We start from the raw sequence: 9,998 nt of genomic DNA on the forward strand, positions 1-9,998 counted from the left end.
GATAATTATGAAACCTATTCTGGATATTATTTTAGTGTATACAGCACAGCATTATTTTTTATACATTTGAGACAAAAGTTAATGCATTAATATTAAATTGAAGTAACAGACCTGACATTGTAAATATTTTTATTAATATTAAATATTGTCCTTTTGCAAAACAAGGAAATAATTTCCTATTTGAGACAAGTTTTCTATATTTAGGATGATTTACTAATTCAAAAAATGGTTATTTCATATAAAAACTTCAAATATTTGTCCGGTAACAGACCTGACATTTTTTAGTTTCTAAGTAAGTTAGAGGGGACCTGCAAGTCTAAATTTTAAGTTAATATCGGTGCTGGCTATGAAAACATGTTCAAGACATTTCCAAGAACTGATATTAAATACCAAAAATGTGTAATTTTTTAATATTTTTTTAAACCACTTAAATTTTAAAAATGCCTTAAATTTGAAAATCACCCAAGAGCTGGACAAGTAAAATCCGCCCCCGCCCTTTTAATGGGAAATAGTTAATACAATAAAGAGTTAAAAGTGTTTTACTTAGATTTTAGTAAAGAAGAAAATAAAATAATTTTTCCCTTCTTATTTTTCTTACAAAAGAAAAAAAAAAGAATTCAGAGCCCCACCAAAAAATTCCAAAAGTTTAACCAAAATTTTGAATTTTAAGCAATTTTTGATAACACTTAGAGAAAAGGCTTTGAGCTCCCTCCAGATTTTTTCTTTTAAAATTAAAATCAGTTTTATGCTTTCTTTGGTGACATTACAGGGTTGGGACTTCTCAAGGACATTTGGTAAAATTGAAATCTTAAAGGAGCATTTTTAGGCTATCTTTGCATACGTGAAGATATTAACAGGGCTCATAGCAAGTGGAAGAAAATATATAGGAGTTTAAAAGGAAAAATATAGGAGTTTGATAGCAAAATATATAGGAGTTTAATAGCAAAATATATACGAGTTTAACAGGAAAAAATATAGAAGTTTGATAGCAAAATATATAGGAGTTTAAGGGAAAAAGATAGGAGTTTAGTAGGAAAATATATGGCAATTTTGAAAAAGTATAGCATCTAGTATGTTTGGAGCACTGTACCAAAAAAAAAAAAAAACCACACACACACACAAAGTGCCAATATCAATACAATTCTACAATGTATGAAGTCATTTCAATGTGAAGAGTCTCAGATGTGAGAGCAAATGAATCTTTGTACCCATGGTCGCTTATATGAATCAAATTTGTTTAAGACAATTTTGATTCAATTAAACAAAATTATGAGTGCATGTTTTTCTTTTTTTTTTAAACGTGAAAAACATTCTACATACAATTTCAGAGAACTTTATTAAACTTTTGATCAAATTAGATATCTTTAAAAATATACAGCAAACTAAAAATATCCATTCTCTGATTATTTAAATAATTTTATCACAAAACAGTATGAAAAAGCAATTACAAAATTCATATTTCGTCTTATGTGCTTCGAAAAACGCACCTCTTTTTGATTGCTAAAACTAGGTAAAAATTAATTTGGACATTCTTTTTTCAATGTCAAATCTACCTTTAGTCCTTGGTATTGGTATCTTATAGTTTTAATGCTAACACTATAACAATGAAAAGTCCCGTCGACTCCATGTCTCTCTCGTCTCACTGGTTTTGTTCGACATATGAGAAAATCTTTACAAAAAGTGTGCAACACTCTGCCTCACCTTCGTTTCACTATTTACAGAAAAAAAAATATTTTACTAAAGGAAGGTAAAGAAAAAACGACTGCACTAAGGCATAGGCGGATTTAGGACTGAGTTCCTGGGAGGGCAGGATTTTTTTTTTTTTAGCAACATTTTTATTGCCCCCCACTTCTATGTTTTTGTCTGTTTCCTGTGATGCATAAGGCCATGCTTTACTTTTTTGTGTGTCGTTTTCATTAATGTGTGTTTTCATGCTGTGCTTTTTGAATTTACCTTAAGAGAGGGAGCTGGTATCAAGAGAGTGACGCAGGGCGCCCTTTTAAGTGGGAAATAGAATATCTCCAATTTTAGGGGTCGGGGGTTTCTCCCCCGGAGGAAATTTCGTAAAATGGATATAAAATTCTGCATTTTGAAGCCTTATAAAGGTTAATTGGATAGACATAGAAATTGATAACTACGAGGCGTGTTTTTAAAGTAAGTTCCGTTTTTATATAAAAAAGGAACGAGTACAGATAGAGCTAAGTAATTTAGTGCACAAAAATCTACCACCCTTGCGCTATTTTTCGACATTGCTCCCGTGATTTTCCAAGCATTTGTCATAGCGTGGTACAGGTTTTTGTATACCTATTCGTACAAAGTTACCGCCCGTTTAGTCAACCATGAGGACTCTTACAGGGCTTTGGCTGGGGCGTTTTTGAACATCCTCTGGTCTGCCCTCACCTCGCTCGCAGCATCTTTCATTTGTTTCGGCATCTAAAGTCTTTCCAAGGTGGTCTGTGGCACAACAGCAATAATGAGCTCAGAGAACATTTATCCCATGGCTGACTACACAGGCAGCAATTTTCTATGAATAGGTATACAAAAACCTGTACCACGCTATGACAAATGTTTGGAAAATCACGGGAGCAATGTCAAAAAATAGCGTAAGGATGGTAGATTTTTGTGCAATAAATTTCTATGCTCTATCTGTACTCGTTCTTTTTTTTATATCAAAACGGAACTTACTTTAAAAATACGCCTCGTAGATTATACAGTTGTACAGTATTGTTCAAACTTTGCAAGAAACAGCCATTTTAAGTTTGAAAGAAAAAATAAACTAGATTTCTCATTACAACAACCTTTTTTTAATTATAAGTAGTGCAGAAAACGAAAAGGAATAGAGGTAGTGTATCATTTCTTTTCCTGGCTAAACATATTAACAATATGCAGTAGAAGTAATTGGAGCTTACTTTGCTTAGGATTTTCAAAGACTTATCTAATTATTTTCAAGGACTCTAGAATAAATAAAATTATTTAACGCACTTTATTTGTACTTTCCAGTCTCTAGTATTTTAGTACTTGATTGTAAATTTTTGCAGTCCTGTTCTAACTTTGGGAGAAATAGCTATTTTAACTTTAAGAGAAAAAAGAAACCATAGACTTCTCATGACAACAACTTTTCATCAGTTGCAAGTGGGGCATAAAACGAAAAGGAATAGAAGTAGTGTGTATTTTTTTTTCCGTGCTAAACAGATAGACAATATGCAGAAGAAGTAAGATAAAAGCAATCAATACACAAGAATTTCCAAAATACTGCATTCAGGATTGAATAAATAGCAAGATATCAAACATGTGAGTCACAAAAATTTATTTCAAATAATATGTTACAAACGTGAGAACCATGATTTTTACATTTTTAATGCAGGATGTGGCAAGGAGCTGAATTTGACATATGTTGGCATTCCTCCCCCTCTCCATTTGTTAGAAATTTTAAAGTTCAAGGTTTGTAGCCAAGCCACACCTTTCCAAATATTCAAGGTTTTCAAGCACTTAAAGATGAAATTAGTTTTTTCAAGCAATTTCCATTTTTTAAGGAACAAATCATGAATTTCTTTTGGGAGTTAGGGACCCACTTCAAAGCTTGCAGCAAAGAGCTTCATCCTAAGAAACAGCTTGTTTATCTTATAGGCAAATTCGACCCTGTTTGTAATTAACTCTACTCTTACCTGTAAATTTTTGCTTGATTTTTTGTAATTTTTACGAAAATTCGTCACTTTTTACGGTTAAAGGATTTTTACGATTTTACCAATCTTTGTTAGGTTTTATAGACTTTTATTAAATTTCAGCAAATTTTTCCAAAACTTTTGATGACTCAATTATTTAGATTTCAATAATGACAAGGACTGACTCACTTAGACTTAGATGATTATGACTTACCTTACTTTTTAAACAGTATTTATAAAGTAAGTAAAATTGTACTCTCCTTCTAACTAAAAAGATTCATTTAATCAGAACACTCAGATAACTGAAATTTATTCAGTTTGCGATAATATTTATTCTCTCTCTCTCTTAAAAAAGAGAGAAGGAAAAAAACTTATGTTTTTTAGACTTTCTCAAAAGGCCAATTAATATGCTAAGAACATAATAAATATTATGCACAAATATACTTGAAATGTGGACACATCATAACGAATAGATCCTTCTTTTAGCGCGAATGAGGGAGGGGGGGGAGTTTTTCCCCTTTGCTTTAGGTTCTAACTTGTTAAAATAATCGTCAATTATTATAAGTATTGCAGCTTAATGTATAGCTCGTTTAGCCTATATTTTCATTCATATACTTGCCCAAATGGTTTTCAGTCCAAAATAGTGAATTTAGACCGATTTTCAGCACCCCAGTGACAGCTGTACTATTTGTATTTAATGTTCGTTTTTTTTTCCTTTTATTTTCTCCCATCAGAAAAGGACATTTGCTTTTCTCTTCATTTTCATTAAACCATTCAAAAAAGAAAAAGTCGTGATTTTTTGTTTTAAGATTTTGGAAGATGTGTTGTTACTACATAAAGTCCCCCAAAACTGGAGGGAATTGCCCCCTATTCCCCCTCTATAAATCCACCCATGTCCTTCTGAACTATTCAAAAAAGAAAAAACAAAAAAAAAAAATATATATATATATATATATATATATATATATATATTAAATTTTTGGAAGATGTGTTGTTACTACATAGTCCTTCCAAAACTGGGGGGGCATTGCCCCCCTCTGCCCCCCATAAATCCGCCCATGCACTAAGGCATCACGTTTGTGGGGGAAAGAGAAATGGTCAGTCTCATACGCTTTATTTATTTGAGCGGCATGTTCGATTAGAATATTCTGCAATTTTTTAATGTTAAAACTGGGTTTTGTTTTGTTTTTGAGGAATATATTCATTAAAGTGGCTAATACAATTACCTGGCGCTCACTGTAACGGCATTATCCATAACTCACAGTTAATGTGCGTACATATATATGTACACACATGTATAAAGGGTAAATTTGACCTAATCTGCCAAACAAAAGGGAGTGTTAGAAGAGCCCTAGAGGTGCATACAGGGTTGGCTTTTTGCCGGCAGAAACTAGTTTTTGCCGTGCCAGTGGCAGAAATTGGTTATAACCGGTAAAAACCGGCAGAAACTGGCAAAAACTTAAAAATGTCTTTAATAGCTCAAGTAATTAGTAAATGATGTCTGTTTAAGTGAACTAAAAAATTAAACATCATTTCATCATTTAGCAAAATAAAATCCCATGCTAGTGCCCTTGATTTAGTTCAGAGAGGGAACTTTCCAATTGCAGAGGCTCGTAGTATTTGTATTAATTTAACAAAGGACAAAAAATCATACAGTGATGCTTAGGAAAGAGGAGCGACATACAGAATTAAACAGGCATTACTGATTTGCTCACTTATATGCTTCCTCTAAATTGTTTGTGATTCAAATTATCATGTCATGTGCTTCAAGAAGAAAGTGACAGAATTTTACTTGACTAAATTTTGTACCTAATGTCACAGCTTTGCAGAACAAATTGGCCCCATTTCTCAAAACTTATTTTTCCAGTCAAATGTTTACCACAACCCCAGTTACTACATGGTGGACCAGTTATACAATAGATGCAAGTTTCACAAATATTGCTTGCTCCTTGATGCATTGTCTGCTAGCAGCTCTTCTGTTTTGAGAATATTCTAAAATTTCTCATTTGTGCGTAGTAAACCTGTTTAGTCTTTTGAAACCAGCTTTTCTAAGAGGCAATTGCAGGGCCCAAACAATGTTACATTTGATTTTGAATTGCGATAATTTTGTAATAAAATTACAGTACTTTGGTTAACAATTAATTATTTTTTCCATGCATTTTCTGTTGTATATCAAGAATTAATTTTTCATTTTGTGAGTTTTTGCTGCAAAGTGGCAGAAAGTGGTTTTTGCCATGCCGGTTTTAACCGGTTTCTACCAGTGGTTTTAACCGCCTCGGCAGAAACTTGCCAGCCCTGGGTGCATAGAACCATCCATTATCCTCTTCAATTTGTAACCGTAACTGATTAGATAGAAAAAAAGCCAAAAAAAAAAAAGAAAAAAAATTCTGAGATGAAGACCGATTTTTGAAAATCTTGGAAAATCTACACACAAAGTTCATGTTTGAAAAAAGCAGACAAAATCCTACAAAAATGACACTTTTTTCATCGAAATAGTAGCACTTTTCAGAGAGCTACAAGCTTTGAAACATCTGAAGTACTCAAAGTTGAATTGGTACCAAAATCTGAACACAGCATTTTCAAAAAAAAAAATCGTTTAAGCTACAACCGGTCATTTGAACTACATGTAAGATTATGTGCACAAAATTAAAAGATTTTAAAATCTTTACAGCAGCACACTTAACTTAACATGTTATAATATTAAAATTACAAAATAAAATCATTTAAAGAAAAAGAATTAATTGAAAACAAGTAAAAAGTTGCAAGTAAAGCCATCTATATTTTGCATGTTTCATAAAAATAATCAAACAGAAGTTTAGAACATATGCCAACAATAAAGACGTAAGAGTGCACAGTGCAGGGGAAAAAGAAGAAAAAAAATGGAACAAATGTTTTTGCGTTTTTTGGTAGCATTTAACAATTTAACATAGAACAAAAAAGATATAGGAGTTAGTGAGAAAATATAGGAAATATGAGAATATCTGACAATTGTGAAAATATAGGAAATATAGGAGATATAGGAGGACTATGAGCCCTGTATTAGGGAAGGTTCAGCGGCACTGTCCGAGAGCTTTTCAACTAAACTTAAAAACACGTAAATGTAGGCTGTATCTAGTGGCCCTAACTCCAACAAAGATTAGATTTTCCTCCCAAAATATTTTCAAACTTGAAATCAATTTTAGTCTATCCATGACGTTAAAAAGAATACGGAACGTTCAGGAGCTCTCTAGAAATTTTTCGATTCCGAAGTTTCAAAAACGCAATTGTAGGCTATCTTTGACTCCATAAGTTTCCAATGTTTCCAAAAAATTTCGGAAGTCAGATGGTTTTCCCATCTCCCTGTGAAACGTTTTGAAAATGACGTCCTAAAAACGCGACTTTAGCCGTTGTTTCACGGACAACGTCAAGAGAGTGCGAGTTGGGAGGGGGTTTCCCACCCGAAATCTTTTTCGAAACTGTTGCTCATTTTAAGCTCTTCATCACTGAGAAATGAAGGCTTTGAGGTCTTTCCTCAGAAATTTCTAATTTGGAGCCAACTGAGATGACGTTTGGCGATTTCGTGCACATTTGGGGTCCCACCTTAGAATCTTTCTGAAATTTAAGTTTCAAAAACCTAACTGTAAGCTATTTTTGGAGACATTGTATGCGATGGGGATTTCGAAGTTGATGTCCTTAATACACATATTAGTCTATCTTTAATCACGTTACAGGAAGGGTCAGGGCTTGATCGCCCTCAGGAATTTGTTGGCATTGAAATTATAAGAACTCAATATTAAGCTAAAAGATGAGATGCAAAGGAATGGGGTGGACGTTATCCCTTGGAAATGTTTCGAGACTCAAGGCCTTAAACTGCACTTTGGGGCCGTTTGGTGACGTTAAGGGGTAGGAAGGTTCGGCTGTTCTTCCTGAAAAATGTGACACCGCCCTCAGTCTGTAGCTTCAGACGAAGGAAGAAAACAAGCAATATAGTGCTGAGATGTCTACAAGAACAACACATGTTTGAAATTTGAGTAATTTTATTATCATAATCATACCACAACCTCAGAATTCAAAGACTTTTTTTTTCAACTCCAGAAAAAGATCAAAAGCATGATTTACTTATTGGGAAAACGCGTTAAATTTTTTCGCATCAAAAGTATGAAATTGCCGCCCCCTGAACCAGGGCGGACCGCCCCTCCCTAGCTACGCCACTGGGTACAATTTACTTTTTTCTTAAAGGGCAGGGCGCATTTTGCGATCTAAAAAAAGGGCAGGGCGCAATCTGCTAATGTGGAAAAGGGCAGGGTGCTGCGCCCTTCAAAAACGGCTTAGCGGGAACACTAATTTTTGCAAGTATGGACAATGGAAAAAATACTTTGACGAACATATCACAAGCTTTAGGGTTTCTTGGAACTTTAAGACTGTCAAAGGGTCAAATGTTTTCTTTAAGAGAGCTTTGAACAACAGTTTAACCTATTATACACATGACAATGAAAATATTTTTTTTTAAATAATAAGATTGTAAACCAGTAAAGCATCCAATTCTTGTTTCAGGAGAAGATGTAGGCTTCATATTGGTTAACAAAAGTGCAGGAGCACTTAGTCTTCAGATTTTATTTTCACAAGTGAACAGTCTGAACTCACGTAAAGTCAAATTTGCGAAAGTTCATTTAAGTTTTAAAAAGAAGTGAAGAAGCTGAGCTCTCAAGACAGTCCTAGTCCCCAAGACAGAAATCAAGACGTAACAAATTAATGAAAATACATCTGCATCCAATTTAAACTAAAGACGATGTTCACAACCTGAAGGGCGATTCTCAAAAAAATGTCCCGGGCATAACCTGTTTTTTTTTTTTTTAATTCAAGTAACTAATAATTAAAATGGGATTAACTGTTACGCTTTGATAGTGTATTAAATCATGTATTATTCCTCAACAGCATTATTTTTTAAAGACTTTGGTCAACCGGAAAAAATAAGAAAAATAGTGTCATGCATGGGACATTATTTCGAGCCTATCGCCCTGAAGATAATTACTGATTTGTAAGACAAGTTCATGGTTAAAAGAAATAACATTTGAAACTGCTGGACAGTTTTCATGAAATATTTTTAAATTTCAAAAAAAGCTTACCAACTTGACAAATCCATAACCTTTCTGTTTGTTCAGATACTCCTCGGCTATTTCACCAAACTGTTGAAACATCTTCCGGAATTCGTCATCTGTGATGCTAGTAGGTAAATTTCCAACAAAAAGACGACAACGTCCAGTAAATTTCTTCACAGAAACTCCTTCCTTGCTGACAAGATTGGTTGTTGGTCCACTCATGAATTCAAGTCTTTCTTTTACGACATCTTTCCGGGGCCAGTTATCATTGCCTTGTCTTGGTCCATGTCCCATTTGTCGGCGGTCTTGTCTGTTGTCATTACGTCTGCGACCACCATCTCTACTGTTATTTTTCATGTCCTCTTCATGATAGTCTTCAATTTTTATATTGTCAGCCATATTAATTCGCTTTGCGGTAACTCAAAATACAAAATGGCGCAAAGCTTAAAAGACACCGTAAAATGAGAGATTGAAGTCCTGAACGTTTACCCAGCTCACCGACAAAGTTCATTGGCTGCCGAAAAAGGTGAAAGTAGAAGTACTTCCATATCGCGTACTTTTATCAAAAATCCGTATCTTACGGGTAATATACAAAAACACTGCAAAAGAACTTTTAAACGACTAGAAACCATTTTTGCCTATTAAAGTTATGTAAAATGACCTCTTGAGTCCAAATATGACCACTCACTGCAGCAGCAGGCATCATAAATCGTCTAAAATTGCAATTTTTCGATTTTAAATTTCGAAAATTTTTCGGTGAAAGACATTATTCCCCTTCCCCGACCTTATCCAATATGGAATACAATAGTTTTTTTTTTTAACTTGAATACCGAAACAATTCCGAGAGGAAATCCCACCCCCTCAAACCTTCATCAGAAGCTTGTTTAAAATTTCCTTTTATAAAATTCAATGTCGAAAAATTGTCGGAGTGGGGTCTCTCAAGGGAGGGGCGATAACCCTCCACCTCCCCTTCCTTGTTCACAACCTTCCGCTCTTGATAATAAATTAAAAAAATACTATATTGGTATTCGCACTGTGAATAATCTCAGTGGTACGTAGCACAAAAATATCAATCGACGTAGGAACGATAGTTCGACGTTTGAATCCCGAATAATAAGGGATAAGGTTCCTGAAATGTCGAAGTATTGTTTTCGCAAGAGTTTCTTCTCTCTTTCCATTACAGTGCCTAGAAACTCTTTCTAGGCACTATACTTTCCATTCCACGATTATTTGAAGAAGCAAGAAAGGCAATGAATCG

At 34.0% G+C, this 9,998-nt stretch overlaps 1 protein-coding gene across 2 annotated transcripts in view; it reads right to left on the bottom strand.

Annotated features, from left to right (window-relative positions):
* The window catches only part of LOC129227288 (splicing factor, proline- and glutamine-rich-like), a 49,066-nt gene extending 39,815 nt beyond the window's left edge, over positions 1 to 9,251 (bottom strand). For both annotated transcript variants that reach the window (XM_054861825.1, XM_054861824.1), the window contains exon 1: positions 8,768 to 9,251. In XM_054861825.1, the coding sequence (XP_054717800.1) occupies positions 8,768 to 9,139 (372 nt within the window). In that variant the 5' untranslated portion in view covers positions 9,140 to 9,251. The remainder of the gene's footprint in view (positions 1 to 8,767) is intronic.
* Positions 9,252 to 9,998: the final 747 nt, after the last annotated feature.

This window comes from Uloborus diversus, chromosome 8 (assembly GCF_026930045.1).
Source record: "Uloborus diversus isolate 005 chromosome 8, Udiv.v.3.1, whole genome shotgun sequence".
Taxonomy (NCBI): Eukaryota; Metazoa; Arthropoda; class Arachnida; order Araneae; family Uloboridae; genus Uloborus; species Uloborus diversus.